We start from the raw sequence: 26124 nt of genomic DNA, 5'->3' as shown, positions 1-26124 counted from the left end.
TGGCCTGCCGAGCCGAGCCGAACCAAGAGCTGCCGCTTCCACTAGTGCAGCAAGTACTGTGGCACAGGGCTCTTGCACGAGGCTACGCTGCTGCCTGTCATTCGTCCTGAGTTGCAGCGAGAAATAAATGGAAGACCAAGTCATGCTTAAATCGCCGGAAGTCCAGCGCTGAGAAGCAGAACATCGGGGCGCAGGGAACCCGACTGTGCATCTTCAGTGAGAACATTAGTGCGCTGACTCGTGCAATAGAGATGGGTGGGGACAAACTACCCTTACAAACTGCGCGGCCCCCTCGTCCCCCCACAAAGGCAAACACTCAGTCCGACTCCGGCAGCACATCAGGGGGCATAGTGAGGGTCACTGGGGTGGGCGTCACCCACTTTTAAAGGGCTCTACTCTGCTCTACCACACTGCTTTCAAGAACAATATACTCTTGCACACACTCTCACTGCTCACGAATTAAAAGTTTGCAAAACATTTTATGCAACGCATTGTCATACACAATGCCAATAACTCAAACGTTAATACTGCGAGACCTATTGCATTGTAAATGCTTGTTTAAAGAGGGAGAAGTCTTCATAAGTGCAACATTCCCCTTTCCACATCTGTTTACTCACCGTACCCATCTTCTCAGTTGCTTAACAGCTCCCTAATTTCAAAATATTAAACAATTTGGAAGACCATCTTTGTGCACAGCAGTGTTTAGGCACCTGCAGAAGGATGCCCATCGAGCATTGAGTGTAGTCCCAGTGACCAACACCTGCTGCTTATGGCCAAAGGGTGTGTGCAGAGGGGGTTGGCTGCCTGCTGAGGGATGGGGACAGGGCCTTGCCTTAAGAGCAGGTCCTGCAGCCAACCTCACACACAGCATGGGTTGGGTGCCTGCAAAGTGCAGGACCGTGCGGCAAAGCTCCTCAGACAACCCCTGTTTTGCTTGGCCTATGGCCTTGCGCTGCAGGGGTTGACTGCTTGCAGAGAGCTGGGCACAAGCCCAATTTAGAATATGAAAACAAAAATTCAATGAAACAAACAAAGGTTAAAGTGACGGTATAGGTATTTACCTGGTTTGAACAATAAAAAATATAAACACCATGGAAATAACTCAGTTATAATTTAGTCAATTAAGTATAACTTGTTCCCCTATCATGCAGTCCTTATGAGCTCACGCGCAACATCATTCATGACATGTTAAAACCTATGACATTGATGAAATCACTCATAATATTTCAAGAACAATATTGTTCAAATTACTAATATCAACCATGGTCCCCAAGGTAACACATGAGATCATAAGCAGTGCATGATGGGGCATACGTTATAGTTCATTGACTAAACTACTGCTGCATTTTTGTTTAACCTAAGTTCTTGTCTCATTACAGCACCTAACTATAATGTCACTTTAACATTTGTTTTTTTCAGACATTGAGGAAAATGTGACATATTTGCAAGAATACAAAGCGAGTTTTAAGATGATGCGTGTGAGCACAATACTAGTATAACTAATATTAAATGAATACATATAAAGAACTGGTTAATTTGATTCAACCACTTTTTTATTAAGGAAAATAAAAAGACAATTCAACAGATTTGCAGATGATTATAATAGTTCAGAATTAAATTGCAGCAAGGCTTGTATTTGTAGGAAACAAAAGATTCTAGCACATCAATATTAACCGAATTTACATACACGGTTATAAGTGAAACACCAACTATCAAATATTTAACTAATAACCCACTTATGTCACATCCAAATACTGCAGTCTGTATAATAAACAACCATGCACTCAACCATATCAACTTTTTTTTCTTAGAGCTCAATGAACGAATAACTCCTCCTCTGTAAAATCAAGAGGCCTTGTCGAAATCTTACTAAGGTCAGGGCTCTTCCACCCACCAAAGAGTAATATCCAGTGAGGCTTCCAGGAGTCTGCAATGAATATGTACAAAGGAAATGCACACGTGATTTTTAGGGGTAACTATGTGCACGTTTATTTTTCTTTCTGACTAGATTTGACTATTCTATGGGTCCACAGAGCCTATTTTAGCAATCTCTTTTTGTTATACTTTTAAGATCTTGCTAGACCAAAACTCGCCACAGCCTGCTGCTTTCATTTGAATTGCTCAATACTGCTGACGGCGTATAGTGTCTTGTTTTCAGACTTAAATATATTTAACACTCTTAACACAGTATCTTTCAGCAAACGTATTGACTTGTAGACTGCTCCAGAAAAAGACTTAATTCTAAACTATCTATGAGCAAACTGTTAAACTACAAGAGAGGAACTATTTACACAGAGGTTGGGAAGTATCTCTTTACAAGCACTGGTACGGTTCATCCGAGCGTTTATAGCATTTGAGATCACTGCCAAATGGCGTGTATATTGACATTGGAATTTCTTCTTTATTTACTCATTGTTTGCTTTTCTAGCTCAGAATCTGTAAAAAAGAACAAATAGAAAATTAAAAATCAACTGGCGTGCTACTAAATACAGGATGACATTTTCGAATGTTATAAATATTTTATAACAGTTACAATCAGAACTTTCTTGAAGCATTCATATATAATACATAAGTGACAGGAGACGGATAACCGTATGTAGAAGAGCCATTAGCCATGCCTTACTATGGCATCTCTAGGAGACCCGCAGTGAAGGCTGACAGTATGTATTCTGTTAAGAGAGAAAACATCTTTAGACAGCTTGTGGAAGGCAAACATCAGAGTTTCGCAGTAAGTTGGGCGGGGAATTCAGATAAAGGCAAAGCTTGATACACCTTGAAAGAGGGCAACTGGTTAGATGATTAGCATGGATTCTAGACAGAGACAGCACTTAGAATATACACGAAAAGTCAACATTAAAAGAGCTCTTGGAAAACATGGTTTAATGCAGATTATCCTAGCTTAATAGTGAAGGAAAGTCGTGATTTTATTAAAGATTCTACGTGAATATTATGCAGACTTTCCTTGCTGCTTTATTTCACAGTAACCACCATTTCAGAGCAAAATACGTATCCTGCTAAGCTGCCTGACTAGACCAGCCGGCTATTATCCTGCTTTGTAGATCCTAACCCTGAGCATATCCGAGGGCACACAGCGTTGTGACACACTGCCCCGCTCTGGGGGCATCATCCTGCGGCGGCTGTGGCTTTGTGGCAGCTCCGTGGGGCAAGCAGAGGCCCGGTGAAGCGGAGGGGCCTGCCGGGTCAGGCTGGGCCTGCGACTGGGGCCTCGATTTTGGCGATCCCCGGGCCAGACGTGCTTGGCTGGGGCGGCTGGGAGCTGGAGAGTCGGCGGTGACCAGACCGCGGCTCGCTCTCGGTCCAGCAGAGCCAAGCGTGCCAACATCATGTGCCTGGGGGCCTGTCATCATCCTCAGGGGGCGAAGAGAAGTGCTGCGGCGCCCGGCGGGGCAGTCGGCTCTGGCGGCGGCCGGCGGGAGCGGCCGCTATTTTGGGTCCCCTGAGCTCCCTGGAGAGGCCTGCGGATGGAGACACATTGGGGGCTCTGCTGGACTGCCCTGTGATTGAGGAGAGTGTCTGGGGCCCGCTGCGTGTGTCCCGGCTGGGCAGGAGCGTTTCGGAGTTACTAACTGCACCGTGTGCATTGCGGTGAGTGCAGCCTGCCTGTGGTCGACGTGGCCCTTATGGGCAGAGGCCCCCCTGGAGGGTTGGGAGCTCGGGGGCCTGATCGGGCCCCATTGGGAGTCGTGTGCTGATCCGTGGGGCCAGTGGTGTGGTGTCCGTGCTGTGCACCCCCCCTAGAGATACAACGAGGCTAGCAGCGGCACTGTATGCCTGTGGCTTGGATTGGGGGCCCTGAGGCTTGACCGTGTGGGCGCTGCTCGCTGGAGGACATGCCTGTACTTGACCACCTACACTATACCTGCACTATTTGGCTGCAAGACACGGGGGTCAGGTCGGGCCCCGGAGGTGGTCGGTGGTGTCCTGTGCATGGGCTTGAGGGGTGCCCGGGGATTCACCCTCCTGGACTGGCGTGGAGGGGACTTGGCACCTCGCCCAGCAATTCTTCTCCCACCTCTGCTCTCTGAAGAGCAGCGTTGAGTGGGCCAGTGGGCAGCTGTTGTGGACCGGTGGGCCTGCCTGGACCTCTACTGACCTGCGGGTCCCGGACAGTGACCGTAGTTCGTGCAGAGGTTAGTGCTGTTCCTGGGCTCGCCGCTGCGGCCGCCATGACGCGGGGCCATGCGGTTGGCGGTCACTCTAAGCAAGGGACACTGGACAAATTCACTGAAGCCGGCTCGGCGTCCGGCGCTTCCGGGTCGCAGGCTCCGGCCCCGGATAACGGGGCGTTGTTGGCTGCGATCGCGCAGTCCAGAGACATGTTGGATGCTAAGATTGGAGCAGTTGGGGTGGATGTCACACTGTTGTGCCAAGATTTACGGAACGCGGTCGAGAGAATTACCAGTGCGGAGACCCGCATCTCCGAAGTGGAAGACGATGTCTTTGCGCTAAAGAAGAAGATGGCGGTGATGGAGAAGCTACAGAAGGGCCTGGCCATGCGGGTGGAAGACGCAGAAGGGCGGGCGCGGTGGAACAACCTGCGCTTTGTTGGTTTTCCGGAGGGTTGCAAGGGGGACAACGTGGAACGCTTCTTGGCCCAATGGCTGGAGGGTTGGCTCCCCCCGGATACTCTTTCCCGTTGCTTCATTGTGGGGCGGGCCTATCGGGCCCTCATGCAGAAGCCTCCTGTGGGTGCGCGCCGGAGGCCGATCATCGCCAAGTTCTTAAATTACTCTGACCGGGACGCTATCCTGAGACAGACGAGAGTGAAGGCCCCGCTCATGTTTGACAACCCTACTATCCTCATCTTCCCAGATTACAGGAAGATGGTTCAGCAGCAGAGGCAATCGTTCCTAGCAGCCAAGGCCCATCTCCGCAGCCTCAAACTTCAATATGCCTTGCTCTATCCCGCGAGGCTGCGTGTCATCTGCAAGTTCCGCACGCTATTCTTTGATTCCCCAGAGGAAGTGTATCAATGGACAGACGAGACAGTTAAGATCAGGGTCAATGCGCCCTTGAAAGGCGACTCTGACTCTTCCTCGAGTGGAGTGGTCTGTGAGGGACTGAGAAGTCAACGGAGGCATCGTAGAAGATCCAGGTCTGGCCACGCATCTCGTGCGGGATCCGCGTCCCCGCAGCCTGGTCCGGAACAGGGGCTGCCGGGTGGAGTGAAATGAAGACTGCGACTTTCACATTGAACTCTATGATTGCTCTTGGAATGCTCAGGTGCCCTGTTTTGGGCTGGACACCTGCCCTGTAAGAGCGGGTGGGTAGGGGTGACGACTCCCTAGTCATGGGGTATGTTCAGGGGATCCATTGGAGGGGGTGGCTTTTGGTCCCCCATTGGGGGCCATGCCGCGATCCGACCGCGACAGGTACTTCCATGTTGGGGGGTGCGGGTGGGGAGTGGAGGGGTGGGGGGGAGTTGGGGGTAGTGTTGGGACGGGGTGGCTTTGGTTGCGCTTATTTTGCTGCTGTCTGTACACTGTGATGTTTACATGCTGGACCGTCGAGGCCTCCGCTGCCCATGCAATGCCCTTTTCCAATGTCGACTGTTCATGATGGGGGCGAGTAGCTCTAGGCACACTACGTATTTTGAGTTGGAATGTGCAGGGGGTGTTAGATAAAGTGAAGCGGGGGGCGGTTCTCCGATATGCCAAGAGGGCCGGGGTCGATGCTCTGCTGCTTCAGGAGACCCACCTACTCGGTACAAAGGCGCTTTGCTTACAACGCTTCGGATACACACATGCATACCATGCAGGATTCATGAGGGGCTCCCGGGGGTTGCTGTCCTTATACATTGCAGAGTTTCCTTTGTACACGAACGGAGTTGGTCCGACCCTCAGGGGAGGTACATCTTTTTCCAGGGGAGGGTTGGGGGCGACAGGGTGACACTTGGTAGCATTTATGCCCCGCCTCCGCTGCAGTGGTCCCTGGCGGAGAAGGTCATGTCTCTCTGGAATGAAATGCCGGACACCCTTGCTATAGTTGGGGGGCTTTGGAATGATGTAATGGACATACGCATGGATCGGTGGCGGAGGGGGGCGACTGACGCGGGCGTGGATGCGGAGGGACCCCCCACCAGGCTCCGTGCCCTTGCCATGGTCCTGGATTGGGTGGACATCTGGAGGTATGGGCATGGCGCGCGTCAAGAGTACACCTATTTCTCCTCTGTGCATGGCTAGTTTTCCAGGCTGGACTACTTATTTGTCCCCAGGGGACTGGCCAAGAGGATCGTGTCCTCGGACATCCTACCGAGGGCTCTGTCCGATCACTCAGCGGTGGCCCTTACCTTTCGTGTAGGCCCTGCCAGGCACCCATTTCGATGGCGCATGTCTGGATGGCATCTGCTACAGACGCGGCGGGAGGCAGAGGTGGTAGTATTGGAATGTAGGAGTAGGGAGGAGGGTGGTAGATCTATAGGACGGAAATTAGTTCTGGCTCAGCGACAGTATGCAGCGGTCCTACTTGACAGGCCTGGTTGGCTACCCGTAGTCGGGTGTATCAATGGGGGGAAAAATCCTGTAGGATGCTCCATAACCTATGTCAGGGCGCTTTCCACGCCCAGCCGCTGCCCCAGCTGTTGGACTCAGCGAGATCGCCGGTTTCTGAGCCGTCTGTTATTGCGGAGAGCTTTGCCGCATATTATGAGGGGCTGTACACACCTCCGGAGTGCCTGTCGGCCAAGGTCATTCAGCGGTTCATAGATGACCTCCCCCCCCGCGGTCGGTCCCTGACGAGGCGCGGGACATACTAGACAAGCCGTTCACTGATGAGGAGCTGGGCACGGCCTTGGGCGAACTCAACCCCGGTAAGGCGCCGGGTCCCAACAGGTTCCCCCCGTAAATTTTTAAAGAGATTTCATGTGCAGCTGTGCCCCCGTCTTCGTCCGGTAATTGAGGAGGCGGGGGAGAGTAGTGTGCTCCTGCCAGACTAGAGGCACACCGAGGTGGTGGTCTTTCTGAAGCCGGGCCGACCCCCGGAGAGCCACGCGTCCTACCGCCCAATATCACTACTTAACACGGAGGCCAAGGGTTTGGCCAAGGCCCTAGCTAACAGGCTCAAGCCTTATATCGGCGACCTGGTCCACCCAGACCAGACGGGCTTCATGCCCCGGAGGGCGACCCAGCACAATATTAGGCGGGCCCTGGTGGCGATCTCTGCCTGGAGGAGTTTAGGTGAGCCGGCTGCATTGTTCTTGGCGGATATGGATCGTGCCTTTGATTCTTTGAGCTGGACATATTTATTTGCCCTGTTACGACGCCTCAACTTGGGTCCTCGCTTTCTGGCCTGCGTACAGCTGTTGTATACTGGTCTCACTGCTTCTGTGCGTGTTGGGGGAGCGGTTTCTCTGCCTTTTCCAGTTCGGATGGGTACACGACAGGGGTGTCCCCTCTCCCCGTACCTGTTCGCGCTGGCTATGGAGCCTTTAGCTGCGTGGGTGCGGATTGACGCCCAGCTCAAGGGCTTCCGATGGTCCCCCGGCCTTTCTGATAAAATAGCGTTGTACGCAGATGATGTGCTTTTCTTCCTCACGGATCCTGCAGATTTTCGGGGAATCCTCCGGCCTGTATGTGAACCCGGGTAAATCCACCTTGTGGGTGCTGGGCGACAGACGGACGGTCGGTGAGTGGGCGGTGGACATACAGTTGGCTGCTGGGGGGATGAAGTACCTGGGAGTCTATTTGTCCGAGAGTGCGGGCGTCTTCCGAGCTCGTAACCTTGCTCCGGTTTGGGATCTCACACGGGCGGATCTAAAGGTGTGGTCTCGTATGCCATTGTCTCTTTATGGGAGGTCGGCAATATTCAAAATGGTGGCGCTCCCACGGATTTTGCATTTTATTAAATTGTCTGACGATGCTATACCTGCTCTAATGATGTGTGCAATAGACTCCGGAGCTCGGGGTTTTGCATTTCTAACTGTGCAGACTAATAAAATCTGTTTAAAAAAAAAAAGAATCAGCCCCCCCCCCCCGAATTTTTTTCTTAGCCCCCCACCCGAAATTTGACTCTAGTTGCGCCTCTGCCGGGCAGGGAGGACTGGCAACAGGTGGCGGCAGGTGCACACAATATGGAACGCGCAGGGCACCTTACCCAGGGCAGTGGTGCCCAGCCTGGCAGCTTCTGTGCCCGCAGAGCAGCCGGTGCTGGGTTGAGGGAGCAGAGGTGGCAGCAGCATACAATGTCCAGGGGGCGAGTGGCGATCGGAGGCAAGAGAGGAGAAGGGTGACCTGACCGAAGGAGAGGAGGCAGACATAGTGTGGGAGAGGGAGGGTAAATGTGCTGCGCAGGGAAAGGCAGAGTATGGGGGATATACCTAGCACGAAGTCACACAGGCAGAGTTCTGAGAGAGATGGGCTAGGACATAAGACTGAGAGCAAGGCGAAGAAGAGACGCAAACCAGGGTTTGAAAAGAAGGGTACATGCGAAGATGAGGCAAGCAGGGGAGGGAAGAGAGAGCACTGACTGGGAAGAGACTAGGAAGGGTGTTTCACAGGCAATTGCCTTGGAAAGGGAGACCTAAGTGGAGAGGGTGAGTTAGGAAGCAAAGCCAGTCGGGTTCTAAGGAAAGAAACAGCCCGAATGAGACATGGGCAGAGTACAGGGCGAAATCAACAAAACACCCAGAAACCAGACACAGAGCAGGGAAATAAGATCAGCAGAAGAATAGACAGCATGAACAGCCTTTGCTCGAGAGACCTTTACTTCAGACTATACATCCTCCAAACACAAGATATCAGATGTGCCAAAGGTGCAGGTCGTTCTGACATCCCAGACTCCTCTACTAGTGCTAAAGTCAGCTCCCCCCAGCTCTCCCCAGTTACACGTCAATTTCACGTCATGACCAGTTTTGCGCGCACAAAGTAGGGTAAAGGTTCCTGCTGACCCTGCAGACCTCCTCTATGCATCCACCCCCCTATGACACACCTATGACTCATCAAGTGTACACCCACGTGTACGCCTCCTTACACGCCTTCTTTCACGCCCATGTGTTCTTATCTCTCTCTCTTTCCCTTGCTCCGCCTGGAGCGCTCCGCCTTCTCTATTCAATGCAATTGTATGGTTTCACTATATATAATGTGTTATGTGAATAAAGATTCAGATGACGACCCTTCCTGAACCTTAGTGGTGATGGAACCCGATTCTCCAGTGACTCGAGTCATTGTATTAAAGCCCTTTTGAACCGGACACCACGGACTCTGCCTCTCATTTTATGAGCTATCTTTATTCTTTATTAATGTATAGAAATTATGACAGGGTAATAACTTATTTATTATTTTTTTTTTTTGGAAAACCTTTATTTGTCGAAAAAGTACACCGCTATTCAGCCATACATCCCGGAGGCCAGGCAGCATTCTATCAATACTCAGAATCGTGCACAAAACATTACACAGGAATAGTCAGGTTTAATTTTGAAATGAGATATCATGAAACAAGGAATAAACCAAATACCAAAAGAAAGGAGAAAAGGAAAAGAAACGAAAAAGGAAAGGAACAAGAAAGAAGAAGCTAGGCTGAGGACAGGTAACGTATTCTGGGCACGCATCACTGGGAGTGATCGGGGGTTACACACCCTATCATTCAATCAGTTCAATGGGTGTCAGCATTGCAGATGGGGAGTAATAGAACAGGATAACAAGTATGGAAACACAGGAAGGGGGCTCTACGGAGACAGACGGGCTTCGGGCGTTGCCGCCTCGGGGGGTACACAGATGTCTCCTCGATATGAGTTCCAAGCTCCCCATACAGACCCCCACATCCTAGGCTTACCACGTGCCACATATACAGTTTTCTCGCGGAGCATACACCAATCCATGTTGGTTTTCCATAGTCCGATCGTGGGGGGAGCAGGTGCTCCCCACCTCTGGGCAATGTCTCTCTTAGCTATCATGTTGCCCAGCGTGACCCAGCGGGTCTGGGCAACATTGTAATCATTCGGGCCCCAGATGTTGAGAAGACAGCGCCGGGCCTCCGCAGGCAAGGTCACACCAGTCACATCTCTCATCACGTCATGCACCCGATTCCAGATTCGAGCCACCCCAGGACACTCCCAAATAATGTGCATGAAAGTCGCAAGCATGCCACATCCTCTCCGGCACATTCCGTCCTGCGAAAGCCCCATGTGTATGAGCCTAGAGCCCGTGACATAGACCCTGTGGAGAATCTTCAGTTGAACGAGTCGGAGCCTTGCCGAGATGGCCACCTCCCTAGGAGAAGAAACCGCTGACTGCCACTCTTCATCATCCACCTCAATCCCATCGTTCACCCAAAGCTCTCTCAGTTTCATCAGCAAATCAGTCCGCACGTTGATGAGTTTCTTATAAGTCAGGGAGATGGCACTATCTGGCATGTGTCCGTCCAGCACTCTATCCTCCAATGGAGACGATTCAGGTACTGCCTCCCCCACCGTTATACAGGACAAGAGAGCGTGGCGGAGTTGTGCATATCGGAAGTATTCCGACGTGCCCAGTTGGAACTCGGCCTGTAGTGCCTCAAAGGACTTAACCACTCCGCTAGCCATAACATCCCCCACCTTCGATATCCCAATAACATCCCACCTGTCGAACCCTTTGGTATGCCACAGTTTCCCTAATAGGTCGGAGTCATATAGCGGAGTGGCCATGGTAAGCCTGCCCTGCCAGCCCAGAGTTCTGGTCACCGCCCTCCACAGCCGTACCGCCGTCTTGGTGGGCCCCGTCAACTTCCGATCCAGAGACCTCGAATACAACGCCCTATAATAGTTCCCATCATTCATAAGCCACCGGTCCATGGCATAGCCAGGACCAACTGCCGGGCCGTAGAGGCCGTGATTGACCGCTGCCAGCTGGGACGCCCAGTAGTAACGACGCATATCGGGTAAGGCGATGCCGCCATCGTACCACGGTATGGTCAATTTCGTCAGGGATATCCGTGGACTACCGTCCCACAGCAGGGTGCGCTGCAAGTTCTCAACCTCCCCAAAATATTTAGCGGGCACCGGATCCTGAGTGTTCTGCAGCGCGTAGAGGAACCGCGGCAAAGACATCATTTTAAACAATGCCGCCCGGCCCAGTAAGGAAATCGGTAACTTCTTCCAACCCTCCACATCTCGACGCAGCCTCACCAAAGGAGGAAGCAAATTGTGTGTGTATCGTGCCCGGGGATCCTTTGATACATAGATACCCAGATACTTGAAGCCCTGTTGGGCAACTTGTATTGTACAGCCGCGGGGAAGGCGTGGAGTGTCACCACACAACGTGTAGAGAGAGGATTTGGACCTATTAATAACCAGGCCCGAGTAGCCACCGAAAGTGCCCAGCAAGTCAAACACCACTATAAGGGAGCGGCACGGGGAGGTGAGATACAAGAGGATGTCGTCGGCATATAGCGATACCCGATCCTCAAATCCCGGTGACCACGTAATCCCCGCGACATCAGGATGAACCCGGATCCATGCTGCCAGCGGTTCAAGCGCCAGCGCGAATAGGAGAGGTGACAGTGGGCACCCCTGTCTGGTGCCTCTGCGTAACGCGAAGGAGGCAGATACTCGACCATTCACAGTCACATTAGCTAACGGAGCAGAGTAGAGAAGTCGGACCCAGCCTATGTAAGCGGGCCCGAACCCAAACTTGGCAAGCACGGCCCACAGGTAATTCCACTCCAGGGAGTCGAAAGCCATGGTGGCATCAAGCGAAGCAAGCACCGTCGGTTCAGTAAGCAGCTGCGCCCGCGCCATGACCGCGTGGAGCCTGCGAAGATTGAGGGCCGTGTTGCGGTGCGGTATGAATCCGGATTGGTCCGGATGAACCAGATCCGAAATCACCCCCACCAGACGATTAGCTAGTAGTTTCGCCAGAATTTTGGGCTCGGCGTTAAGCAGGGAGATGGGCCGGTAGGAGCGGCACAGGTCACGTGGCTTCCCCTCCTTGTGTATGACCACTATGGTGGCAAGTCGTTGGTCCAGCGGGAGTTCACCGGCCTCGCGGGCCTCAAGGAACATGTCCAGCAGGGGCGCGGCCACTGTATCAGCCTTAAGCTTGTACAATTCCACAGGAATGCCGTTGGGCCCCGGCGCCTTGCCGGAGCGCAACGACCGGATCGCCAGCGCCACCGCATCGACCGCAATATCCCGGTCCATGTCGTCCCGCTCGACATCTGATAGACAGGGAAGCTCAATGCCCTCCAAAAAGGAGGTCGAAGCAGATTCCGGCAGGACAGCCACCGACGTATAAACCGCCTCAAAGTATTCCGCAAACGATCCGGCAATAGCAGCCGGGTCCGTCACGACCAGGCCGTCCTCGCCCAGTATCTCCGGAACCACTCGAGAGGCAAGTTCTCTCCTGTCCAGCCACGCCAGAAGTTTGCCGGCCTTATCCCCAGAGTCATATATCCTGCCTTGCTGTTCCCTGCTCACCGCCTTCGCCGCATCAATGGCAGTGGCCCTAAGTTCCGTTTGTTTCAGGGAAAGAGCATGGAGCAGGTCCGGAGTCGGCCCCAAGGCCAACTGGGAATTCAAATCAAGAATGTCAGACTCCAACCGCACCACGTCCTCATCACGTCGCCTACGCGCTTCCGCAATCAAAGAGAAGGCTTCGCCGCGGAGCACGGTTTTAAAGGCCTCCCAAAGGGAGACGGCAGAGTCAACCGAACCGGAGTTCTTGGCGAAGTACCTCTCTATGGATTTCGCTAGGAGGTCCCGGGTCTTAGGATTACGGAAGTACCAGGGGTTGATAGGGGCAACCCTCGATGTAGCGATAGTGTGAAAATCAAATGACACCCAAACCGGGGAGTGATCTGAGATGCCCCTGGCCATCAGGCGAGCAGTGGAGACCGACTGTGCCTGGGCCGCAGGGGTTAGGACATAGTCGATACGGGAAAGGCTACCATGGGCCCCCGAGTGGAAAGTATACTGTCGCAGGGCGGGGTGCAATAGGCGCCAGCAGTCAATCAGCCCCATGGAGCCAATAAAGTCCGGGAGCCAAGACTGTGATGTACGTAGGTCTCTGGATGGGAAGCGATCTAGGTCCCCCGATACCACTGAGTTAAAGTCACCCCCCAGAATCAACAAGCCATCAGGGAGATTCAAAATGGCGCTACCCAGGTCCTGAAAATTAGGTGCTTGCAGCCCCGGGGGGATGTAGACCGAAACCAAAACCAGGGTGCGCCCCTCCCATTTACCCACCACCGCCACATATCGGCCTCTCTCGTCAACAAGGGTAGACTCCACCTCCAGTGGAAGGGACATGCGCACCATGATACCCACCCCCCTGGAGCCCGTGGAGAACCCCGAATGAGCCACCATCTTAAACCCTCTCCTGTTCAATTCCTTACACGTATTTCCTACAAGATGGGTTTCCTGCAGGAGAACAACATCTGGAGAACAACCTTTAAGCATTTGTAACACAACACCCCGTTTTATTCGATCCCCCAACCCGTTCACGTTCCAACTCAACAAGTTCAGCGATTTACCCCCCATCATCAAGGACGCTCCACCCCATCAACCCCACCCGGAACGGCGCCCGCAAAACAATTACATCAGAACAGTGAGACCCCAGCCAGAACAAAGGAAGAAATAATAGAGAGAATAGAAAAAACGCACCCCAACTACCCCCCACCCTGCACCCCTGCATTAGACTAAAAGCCACCCCAACTAGCAGTGTGCCTGTCGCCCCTTAAACTAACCTACAAGAAGCCCCTTAGAGGAGAAAGGAGGCATCCTATCCCCCCCGTCACCCTCCATATGACTAACAGAGATATCAGAAGCAAAAGCAGCAGTTTCTAGAGTCGGTGCCACTCGTAGCAACCCCCCCCAGAAAAATCAGAAGTCCATTCGTTCATTCCTGGGAACCTGACCCTCCAGTAGCCTCCTCCGTCTGATCAGCCGGGTCGGTCCGTTGTTGAGACAGGGTATCAAGCCAGTCCCCTGCCGCATCCGGAAGGTCGAAAAACAAAGTTCGATGACCGTGTTCAATTCGAAGTTTGGCAGGATAGAGCATAGAGTAGTGCATCCCCAACTCTCTAAGTCTCCTCTTTACCCCAGCGAAACTCTGGCGACGTTTCTGAACAGCCTGAGTAAAGTCAGGAAAAAAGTTTACGTCTGAGTTCTGAAAACGCAGCGGGACAGCGGTCCTCGATGCCTGTAGAATGGCGTCACGGTCTCTATAATTGAACAGTCTCACAATGATGGGGCGAGGGGAAGCGCCCGTCTTCGGTGGGCCGCCCGGTATTCTGTGGGCCCTTTCAACCGAAAAGAATTTGCTCAATCCACCCGGTGCTAGATTCTTGACCACTAGTTCTTCTACAAAAAGTTCCGCTGATTCCTCCTCGGCTTTCTCCGGTACTCCAGTGATGCGAACGTTTTGGCGTCGCGCACGGCCCTCGAACTCATCCAGCCGGCGTGCCAGCAGCCCGTTAGCCATTTTCAGGTCGCGGACCTCTGTCTGCACATCAGACATATCATTGACTAAGCTCGATGTTTTAAGGTCCAGCGACTTCACCCGATCATTCGTCTTACCAAGATCAGCTCTGATAAGATTCAGTTCAATCTTTAGGGTGTCCACCTTGCCGGACAGCGCTTCGTGAAGAGTGTGCATCTCAGTCTTCACCCCAGCAATCGCACCCATCACGTCCCGAAGCGTGAATTCAGAATCCTCGGGGGACTCGTCCCTCAACGGGTCCTTAGGTCGGACCGCCAGTCCCGGCGATCCCTTAGAATGGGAAAATCGTTCCGGAATAGTAGATTGGGACTGGTTCGGCTTCCTACTAACTCTCGGAGGCTTGCCTTTGTCCGAGTCTCCCTTGCCCGCCATGTTGGCACACCAGGGCAAAGTAGTCCAGAGGGGCGAAGAAGGCGTGAGGCGCGCCCACAGTCGGCACGATGAGACCCCGAAGGCCACCAAAGGAGGTTACAGCTTAGAGCGTAGGATCCAGTCACACCAGTCGGGTCAAGGAAGCCTAGGCAGAACGTCCCGTGGAGGGCCACCACTCGTATCCATCGACGTCTGCCAGTGACGCAGGCGGGGCCACCAAAGTCACGACGAGCTAACTCGGTCTAGGAATGTCGGATTTTCGTTCTGGAAACGGGCACCACATCAGCCCCGGCTCAGCAATTGATACCCACTACCGTGGGACAGGATGGGTAGCAGGATCTTTGCGGAGGATCGGGAGGTCTTCGGAGCTCCGAGCTCACGCGGCCATCTTGGTTGCCCGCGAAGCTCCTCCTCCGGTAATAACATATTTACCACATTAATCTGGCGCCCGAACAGGGACTAGTCCCCTTCCCCACGCGCCGGCGATGTAGGTGCAGCCCCCTGACCCCTTCTATAGCCGTGACGGACTTCAAGTGTACACGACAGCGGGACTTCCTGCCAACTCCCTCAGGCCCACGGAGGAGACGGAGACTGTGACCAGGCATCCACACGAGGCGGTGAGGATTGCGGACCATCCCGACCAGAGCCCAAGCTGAGAGAGCAAGGTCCGAGGTATCCCGAGGCCCACCTGTTCCAAGGCGCATGCTCAGCAGCAGTAGGACAAGTCTTAGCAGTCCAGTCCAGTATCGAGTTTCCGAGGCCTTCAGTTTTGCTTCCCGGTGAGTACCGTTGTTGGGAACGCATAGAGACGGGTTCATTTATTTGAGCCCGGTCAAGACGGGTCTGGGTACACAGATCCTGTACAGACGTGTCCATTTAGGTGGATGCGGTAAAGACGTGTCTCTTTATGAGACCGGTATGGCTGTACTGTACTAGCAGTGCATAAAGTAAACAAGTTTTTCCAGGATTGTGTTTCTTTCTATGTACTAGTTAGGATGTATCTGTTTTTAATGTTTTAATGTCGTGGTATGAGTGATTGTTTCCAGTCTATTCTTGTGCATATTGTGTTTTCGTTCAAGTTAGTTCAAACATGCCGCTGTTTCCGAAATTACGTCAGATAGGGACCAGGAAAGGGATACTCGAAGAGGCAGTTCCCGTCCCGCCTAGGGACACTCCTGGCCATTTTATGTACCAAAAGCATGGGCTAGATGCCATACTGTTTTTAGATTTATGGGTAGATTACACGAAGGATCTGGAAGAGAAATATAGATGGCCTGTCTCAGGGACATGGGATGCTGATTGCATCATGAGAGTAGAGGAAGCACTGTGGAAAAAAAAAGCTAGACAAGCCCAGAAAGATGCCATAGAGTTTTGGCGTAAAGAAGCGCATAGGAGAACAGAGAAAGAAATTAACAAAGCAGAGAGAAGTAGAGAAGCATCAGAAAAAGCCAAAGAAAAAGAGCTAAAGGAAGAAGGTGAACGGGTTAAGGCAGAACAAGTAGATAGACAAAGAAATGCCCTTATTAAAGGCATGTATCTCGTCCTCGCCGAAGGACTACCTAAAGTGACCCCGGAAGTACCCAGTAACTTGCCGCCACCACTGATCCCGACAAAAGTCCATAGTCATAAACAGACAGCAGCGGACATTTTTCTTTCCTCCTATTTAGAAGACGCTGCTCCAGATTATGTTAATGTAGATCTTCCTCCTCCTCTTCCTGTCAACCACCCTAACAATCCCTTTCACCAACCACCCGTAGCACAAGATCAACCAGCACCAGTAGTAACACTGACAGTGAAAGACGACTCAAGCCAAGGCGACTCAAGTCAAGGGGCATCGGGAGGGGGGCCCACTAGAGACATATGGCACACCCCACCACCATCACGATCACTACGAGAATTAGCACTACAACGAACGCCAAAAACGACAACGACAACAGCATCTCTTAGACAAACTGTTTCCAATTTTATATATGATCCAGTACCAGGTGTGGGCTCAATGCTCACATACTCAGTACGTTTAAGACGCGTTGCAGACTATTTGATCACTTTACCAGACATGAAGGTGTCATTTAGACAGAATATACCACTTCGTTAGAACGGGGGAGGGACCAGAAAGTATACAAGAGGCCATGGCACATAGAAAGGTGGAGCTTCAAAGCATGCTTTTACGATTTTTGATTAATTGTTTGATAAGGGAACAAGACCAGCCAAATAAAGAAGTAACTAAAGGTATGATCACTTGTAATGACAATATAGCTGTCGGTAAACATGATACATTGTCAAGAATAGAGTGTATGTACAGGAAAATTCGTAAAGAAATTCTGAATATACACAAGAAAGAGCAAGCCGAGAAAGAGGACGACATAGTCACAGATGAGGAAGAGAAAGAAACAGAGGAAATAAATAAAATGAATTACGTAGGCAGGGCAAGACCGTTTGACAGGCCTAAGGGCCTAGATTACAGTAAACGTTCCCTCTCTCCCATACCAGAAAGATATTCTCTCGAACACCTATTCCAAGCTACTGAACATGCACTGAAAAAACGAGTAGGGGGCAGTGAACTTTGTACTATGCATGAACAGGAACTAGCCCGGTCAGCGGTTCAATGGGCCTGTAATTCTAACATATATAAGGATGACATAGTAGCGCAAACATTTTTAAGCCTTCCTCCGGAAGAACAGCGTTTAGCTGGTATTTACATGGTTCAACATCTCATCACATTGTACGAGAGTCAGCATTCTGATCCAGGTCCCTTGTATAAATTACTGGACGATTTACTTCTAGCGAGATGGAGAGGTCTAGGTGCCGAGTTAATTAATGTCATTTTAGATCAACGACATAAGTACTTGACTTTTCTGACCCCGCACTTGATTCCTGCCCCACGCCGAGAAAGAAAGACCTTCCACATAGACAGACAGAACCCCCTACGAGAGGTTCATCCCGTTAGAACTGCAGGGGGTGAGCTTCAATGAGTATACATTTACACACCCTTGACGAAAATGGAATTATTGGAAATGAAAAAATTACTGCCCTGTCATGATAAAGACCCAGGGGGGTTCTACCGTGAATTAAAAGACATGCTCCGCATAGGGGATTACACATACGCTGATATCATTAAATTATTGAAAGTACTGTTACCAGCAGGCATTTACGAAAAGCTTAAAGAAAAAGATTGGGAAGTGGGAGAGAAAAAGATCAGCTGGACAGAATTGGAAGACGAGGATAAACTCTGAGGCCCTGGTGTTGGTCTTGGGGCCAAAGCTAAAGAATTACCCGAACTATTAATACAGGTTTTGCCGAGATTATTGATTACTAAAAAGGAAGATTGGGATGCTATTTCAGCCTGCAAACAGAAACAAGATGAAGACACTATTGATTTTTATTCTAGATTCGGAAAATGTTTTATTATTAACAGTGGCCTGAAGACAAATAGTGAATCGTACCCACATCTTTTTGTGAGCAAATTAGTAGAGAATTCCTTACCCCCGATCAAAAATAGAGTACTGAAGGTTGAGAGTACCTGGCAAGCAAATAGCCCTTCCCAAATGTTGCAAATGTTACAGTACCACCAGAACCGAATTAGAGAAGAACAGGAACACGAAAAGAGACGCATGAAAGATACGAAAATGAAAGTATTAGTTGCTCAATCAGTTCCAGCTGATGGCCATAAAAAGGGCGCGGCACCTGTCAAAGGGAACTGTAATTACTGCAAACAACCAGGTCACTATATAAATGAATGTGCTGTCCTGAAACACAATATAGCTACAGGCAAGACGAAAGAAAGACCGCGTCCTCCTAGACAGGATAACATCCTGCAGAACACGCAAACGCCACAGAACACGCAACAGACAGTAGCTGTACCCCAACCCATTGCTGCCACACAACATGTCACGCAACAAATGTACCAGTATGCACAGTCAGACTACCCAGACTATCAACAGTACTCATGAAACAGCCTAGAGAGGGAGGTTGGCTTGCCCCTTATTGAGGTACCTGTAGATCAAGAGGGTCCCTATGTACATAGTCGTGTATTGGGAAAAGACAGAAAATTTCTGATTGACAAAGGGGCGAGCAGAACTACCATCAGTCATGAAGAGGTTCCAGGGGCCCCCCTCTCAGGCTCACAGAATATTTCCCTGGGATTTTCAGGAAAGCCTATTGTTAACGAAGTGTCAAAGCCAGTTTCCCTAGGAGTTGGTCCGTTGTCCCGCACTACAGACTTGTTGCTTACTAAATCATGTCCTGAGAACTTGCTTGGTATAAAGACATTGAAAGAACTAGGAGCAGTGATTTGTTGTTCTCCGGAAGGAGTGAGATTGTTTTTGCGAGATTTTAAAGGTCATTATGTGTTGAGAGATTTTGATCCCAGACTCCAGAATGTACCACAGCATTTATGGGCGCAAGGTCCGACTGATGTAGGTTACATGCATATTACACCACACCGTGTCACACTCAAGCAAGGAGTTGTACTGCCACGAATCCGACAATACAAGTTACCACCTGATGCTGTAGTAGCATTACTGAAAATTGTTGACGAACTCATTGCACAGGGAGTGGTTGTAGAGACTGACTCCAATGTATGTAATTCTCCTATCATTCCGATTCTTAAACGAACTGACCCAAATGCACCACCAGTCTACAGACTAGTGATTGATCTCCGAGAACTGAACAAATGCATAATACCACAGTACCCAGTGGTCCCAGACATTTCTTCATTATTGACTGCAATTGATTCCAAAGCGACGTTCTTTACTGTAATAGATCCCAAGAACGCCTTCTTTAGTATCCCAATCCATCCAGAGAGCCAATACCTCTTCGGATTCTGTTTAAATGGACGAAGCTTCAAATTTACGAGGGCTCCTCAAGGGTTCACAGAAAGTCCTAGTATTTACAGTCAAGCATTGAAAAGACAATTAGACAGTATTTACATGCCTACTGACACTGCACTACTCCAATATGTTGACGATCTTTTGATCATGGCACGAACAGAACGAGACTGTGAACGTGCATCACTGACAGTCTTATAATTCCTGGCAGAAAAGGGGCACAGAGTGTCCCCTTCAAAGTTACAATTCTGTGCCCAGCAAGTGGTGTACCTTGGACACTTGCTGTCCAAGAGGGGTAGACAGCTGACACCAGACCGCATTCAGTTAATCGCACATCTTCCACAGCCCAAGACACAAAGGGAAGTACGGGCCTTCATTGGCCTCACTTCTTACTGCAGACAATGGATTCCTCAGTATGCATATCTAGCTAAGCCACTCATACAGTTGACAACGCAGGAGGCAGCGACTTCGACTGTCCTCCCTTGGACTCAGGAACATACACTTGCATTTGATGAATTGAAAAAAGCTCTATGTCAAGCACCGGTTTTAGCGACACCATGTTACAGCAAACCTTTTACACCTTTTGTCACTGAACGCGAAGGCACAGCATTATCTGTCCTTACACAAGATCAGGCAGGAAAACACAAGCCTTGTGCTTACTTTTCTAGTACATTGGATCCGGTGGCCCAGGCTCTGCCTGCGTGCCTAAAATCAGTTGCAGCAACAGCTCTAGCAATCAGACAAAGCGATTTCATAGTGTTAGGACATCCCCTGACAGTGCAGGTTCCACACTCAGTGGAAGTTCTCTTGAACAGGACTCAGACACAACACCTGACTATAGCAAGACTGACAGGATATGAACTGACATTGTTCCAGCCACACATAGAGATTAGACGATGCAATACCCTGAACCCTGCTACACTTTTACCCTCGAGCACAGCAGACCCTGCACCGCATGACTGTGTGGAAGTCATTAACACAGTGACGAAGCCGAGACAAGACTTGACAGACATTGCACTGCCAGACCCAGACCTGACACTTTATGTAGATGGTTCATGTCTGAGAACAAGCACAGGAGAGTTAGTGGCCGCATATGCAGTGACCACTGATACTGAAGTCATAGAGACACATCGAATTGATACCCTGTCTGCCCAAGCAGCAGAGCTCATCGCTCTGACCCAAGCCTGTGTACGAGCCAAGAACTTGAAAGTAAACATATACACAGATTCACAGTACGCCTTCGGAGTCGTTCACGACTTTGGAGTCCTCTGGCAGGAGAGAGGTTTTCTGACCTCTCATGGGGCCAAAATACAGCATGGTCCCCTCATTCAGGCCCTGTTAGATGCAATACACTTGCCTACAGCCATAGCTATCATGAAGTGCAAAGCACATACGAAAGTCACTGACACCATTTCCCAGGGTAACGACCTGGCAGATCGAACAGCTAAACTTACAGCCCAGACTCAAACAGACATTCCAACTGACACGACAAAGACGGAAGTACCATTACTGACAAATTGCATGACAGTCAGGGATCCCTCACAGGATGTATTCGACATACAGACACATGCCACTCCAGACGAAATCAAGAAATGGACTGAACAAGGAGGGGTCCAGACAGATCAGGGTTGGATGACAAAAGGCAAAGCCACGTGGTTTCTCCCTGACTCCATGGTTCAAGCTATCATAAATACAGCACATAGTCTAGCACACTTAGGAGAAAAAGCCATGTTAGACAGTTTACAGAATATCTAATTCAACAAGCATCTGCGTGCAGCAGCAAAACAGAAAGTGCGTACCTGTATGATCTGTTGTCAGTTCAATCCAGGCAAAGGCATTCCCGTGGAACAAGGTGGATTTCATCCTCCTGACCACCCTTTTGAAGTCCTCCAGATGGATTATATTCAGATGGACAGATGTCGAGGATTCAAGTATGTCCTCGTAGTTGTATGTGCCCTATCTAGATGGACAGAAGCGTACCCAGTCCCAGATTACACTGCTGTGACCACTGCCAAGCAGTTGGTCCGAGAATTCTTTCCGCGATACGGCTTGCCCCGTGTTGTGTACTCAGACAACGGTCAGCCATTCTCTTCTGAACTGATGAAACAAGTATCTCTTCTGTTAGGGTACCAGTGGAGATTCCATTGCGTACGACACCCAGAGGCAGCAGGTCTCGTAGAGAGACACAATCAGACACTCAAAACCAAGTTAGCGAAGGTTTGTGCAGAAAAAGGCGTGGATTGGATGGTAGCCTTGCCGGTTGCCCTCTTTTACATGCGTATGGTAGCTCATTCCAGAACCGGACTATCTCCGTACGAGGTGGTTTTTGGTAGACCGCCGAATATGTGGGGTACGCCTATGCCGAAAAAGATCACTGATGTTGACAGTAATATGCTGACAGATTACCTGGCTTCCTTGATGTCTGCACTCCTTTCTTGTCGTTCACAGGTTGCAGCTGCCTTCCCCGACAACACCCAGGTGAAGAACCATTCGATTGTCCTGGGAGACCTGTTGTTTGTCCGAAATTTTGATCGTTCAAGTCCTCTCGAGCCCCGCTGGCGCGCACCCAAGCTGGTTCTTCTCACGACGAGGACCGCCGTCAAGGTCGAGGGGAGGAAGGGCTGGCTCCATGCCCACCACATGAAACGCTTCCATGGACTTGGTCCGGTAAAAGACTCTAAGGACTGCCTTGAAATCAGTGACTCTAAACTCCCTTTGCTAGAAAAGACTCCGCAACAGGAGTATAAACTGAAATTATGGTCTAGTAAGTCAGACAGCGTTTAATTGTTTAAGTCCCCCTCGGGTGAAGCGGTTAGACAGGTTCCTGACATGTATAAGATCGTAGACCCAAATAGACAGAGAGATAGACAGAAAGAGATGAAAGATAAATACTGCAAAACCTTACGCAGCAGATGCATAGTAACCCTGATCATTATATTTTTTCTAAGTATATCGATTATATGTATAAGCTTGACGCTACATGTTTTCTTTCCTCCTCTTGGTTCACATACACATTCTACCTTCAATGACACTGTAGAGCACACATTCAGTGATCTGCCACCCCATGAATTGTCATATCGACTAGCACTGCGCAACAATACTTTTATTCGTATGTTACACCATTCTCACCAGACCAGCAATGTAACGAATTGCTGGGTATGTGGCCGACTCCCACCTTATCAGAAAATAGAGGGAGTTCTGCCCCTCTTTCCTTATCCGTTTTCGCACAATGGTTCGTGCGGAGCTTGGTTTGCTTTAATGTCATTAACACAAGACAGAAAGTTCACAAATTCCCAGAGTGAATGGATTTGGGGGGACCTGAATATAGTAATGAATAAGGCATGTTTTCCCGATAAAGATGGTTTTCCCCAAAGGAAAGGAACAGATCTAGAAAATGAAGTGTACGAATTAGGAAACGTTTCCCTCAGCCTCATGATTCTGAACGTCCAGTCCGAGACAAATACAGGCTCACCGTTTATAACAGTCTTACCAGTAAAAGGTGAATTATGCGTTAGAAAGAATGGTTCAGTGCACTTAGGACACAGTGATTGTAATACTGTGGTCGAATTCAATGATAAAGGAAAGTCTACTTTCAAAGCTTCCCGCCATTCCTATTTCATTTGCGGTCAGACAGCCTATGTACGTCTGCCCTTGGACTGGGGTGGAACTGGTTATATTGCGTTCCTACTGCCACCTGTTTTTCTAGCCCCATCCCATTATCATCGAGCCTCCCGACTCGTACATGTAAGACACAAGAGGGAGACCGAGTCCCCGGTTGTCGATCAGACTGAGACAGCATTGGAGCAATATACAGATTTCAATAAAGGATTCTTTTTCTTCATAGGTCCTATCCAAAACAGTAAATTAATACGTAGATTAACAAGAACATTGGAAGCAGTAGTGAATGAGACTACCTCTGCCTTAGGTAACTTGACCGAGGAGCAGTCTGCTATGAGACTTGTTGTTCTTCAGAACCGCCTTGTTCTTGACGTCATAATTAAACAACAGGGGGTGGTGATGGACAGAGTTTCTGAATTAAGCTGAATACTCTCACCCAGTCAAGAGATCAGGGCTTAACCCAACACCGTTTTTTAGCTCACTGCACCATCCCAGCTCCGAACCTGGCTATATGCAAATTAGTCTGTCCCTGGCCCAGTGTATCATGGGAACAGGGCAAACCAAACTACCAAGCCAATTCTTTCACTGCTACCGGGGACCGGTTTCTGGCATTTCAGCCGTCTTCGGCCCGGCTTGCTTGAATGGAAGGGTATAATCAGACGTGAGTCCCTTGCTCATTGCACCATCAGGATTCAAGCAAGCCGGGCCGAAGACGGCTGAAATGCCAGAAACCGGTACCCGGTAGCTTGTTTCCTTCCCAGTGAAAGAATTGGCTTGGTAGTTTGGTTTGCCCTGTTCCCATGATGCACTGGGCCAGGGACAGACTAATTTGCATATAGCCAGGTTCTGAGCTGGGATGGTGCGATGAGCTAAAAAACGGGGTTGGATTAAGCCCTGATCTCTTGACTGGGTGAGAGTATTCTGTTTAATTCAGAAACTCTGTCCATCACCACCCCCTGTTGTTTAATTATTTTGTCCACCATAAGCGTGGAAGGGTATACTCAGACGTGAGTCCCTTGCTCATTGCACCATCAGGATTCAAGCAAGCCGGGCCGAAGACGGCTGAAATGCCAGAAACCAGTCCCCGGTAGCTTGTTTCCTTCCCAGTGAAAGAATTGGCTTGGTAGTTTGGTTTGCCCTGTTCCCATGATGCACTGGGCCAGGGACAGACTAATTTGCATATAGCCAGGTTCTGAGCTGGGATGGTGCAATGAGCTAAAAAACGGTGTTGGATTAAGCCCTGATCTCTTGACTGGGTGAGAGTATTCTGTTTAATTCAGAAACTCTGTCCATCACCACCCCCTGTTGTTTAATTGTTCTTGACGTCATCCTGGCCGATAGGGGCAGAGCTTGTAGAGTGATCGGCTCCAGTTGTTTTGTGTTTATTCCTAATAACGCACCATCAGTGTATGCAGCAATAACAAGGCTCCATAAGATAGCTCACGAGATACACCAGAATCCAGGCACCTGGACTTGGTCCGGTTGGCTCTGGAGTGTGATATCAGCCTGGGGATGGAAAGTGCTGTAATTCCTAGGAATAATACTGCTCGTAGTATTTAGTTGCTGTCTCTGTCTGCAATGTGGCCCAGCGATTTGCGGCTTGTGTGCCACTGCCTGTATTCCCTGTCCACGTCCACGTTCCCGTGCCCAAATGAAAAAAGACGAGCAAATGATGCTATATGAACAAATAGATGGTGTCATGAATATAGATGTGTCCTGAAGGGCACAGTAGGGGACAAGGAGGGAATGAGGAAATAGAAAAGTTTACGTGGCCAGTGTGTCCCCCACCCGTACCCTATCCATGTACCTATGCCCCATGTATGTCCATGTTATCATGTAATTCCCTTCCTATGACTGTAATAATAATGCCTCTGTATTTCCGTCCTATGTTAGCATGTCAGTTATTAGGCCTTCCATGAATGAAACGTTAATTCTGCATTGAGGCCTATGTTGCCAACGCATTTACATGATGCACGTTTAAAAGTTGAGATGCACACGTTTTTGTGGCACAGCCGAGCCAGGTCCCGAATTTAGGCTCCGAGCCTCTTCTAACTCTGAAAGCTGCAGTTTAGTTATGCCTCCCTGACCTCTCCCTTACTTCCTGCTCAGCCGAGAGGTGCCCAGCCTGGCCTGCCAAGACGGTATTTTGCATACAGTTATCTGCTCAGCTCTGCAAAAACACATTCCAGACCAGTGAAAGGGGTAAACATATTCCGCCTGCAGAACATAGGGCCTAGCCTTCCTGTCTCCATTCGAGTGATTTACTGAACCCGTTGCCATAGAAGGCCCATGGCCCCACATAATGCACGAAGAAATATATGCACCCACTAGCATTTAGTGATGAACAGCCTTTGCTCGAGAGACCTTTACTTCAGACTATACATCCTCCAAACACAAGATATCGGATGTGCCAAAGGTGCAGGTCGTTCTGACATCCCAGACTCCTCTACTAGTGCTAAAGTCAGCCCCCCCCAGCTCTCCCCAGTTACACGTCAATTTCACGTCATGACCAGTTTTGCGCGCACAAAGTAGGGTAAAGGTTCCTGCTGACCCTGCAGACCTCCTCTATGCATCCACCCCCCTATGACACACCTATGACTCATCAAGTGAACACCCACGTGTACGCCTCCTTACACGCCTTCTTTCACGCCCATGTGTTCTTATCTCTCTCTCTTTCCCTTGCTCCGCCTGGAGCGCTCCGCCTTCTCTATTCAATGCAATTGTATGGTTTCACTATATATAATGTGTTATGTGAATAAAGATTCAGATGACGACCCTTCCTGAACCTTAGTGGTGATGGAATCCGATTCTCCAGTGACTCGAGTCATTGTATTAAAGCCCTTTTGAACCGGACACCACGGACTCTGCCTCTC

General features: G+C 50.0%; 1 protein-coding gene across 1 annotated transcript in view; it reads right to left on the bottom strand.

The window, feature by feature from the left end:
• Positions 1 to 1638: 1638 nt before the first annotated feature.
• LOC147699006 (potassium/sodium hyperpolarization-activated cyclic nucleotide-gated channel 2-like) overlaps positions 1639 to 26124 on the bottom strand; it is a 1915905-nt gene continuing 1891419 nt past the window's right edge. Inside the window, exon 11 of the mRNA XM_086933539.1 lies at positions 1639 to 2436. Within this exon, the coding sequence (XP_086789665.1) occupies positions 2402 to 2436 (35 nt within the window). The 3' untranslated portion in view covers positions 1639 to 2401. The remainder of the gene's footprint in view (positions 2437 to 26124) is intronic.

The sequence above is a fragment of the Lissotriton vulgaris genome, chromosome 8, assembly GCF_964263255.1.
Source record: "Lissotriton vulgaris chromosome 8, aLisVul1.2, whole genome shotgun sequence".
In the NCBI taxonomy this organism is placed as follows: domain Eukaryota; kingdom Metazoa; phylum Chordata; class Amphibia; order Caudata; family Salamandridae; genus Lissotriton; species Lissotriton vulgaris.
Note: the sequence above shows the minus strand (reverse complement) of the source record. Positions and strands in the feature narration are given on the sequence as shown.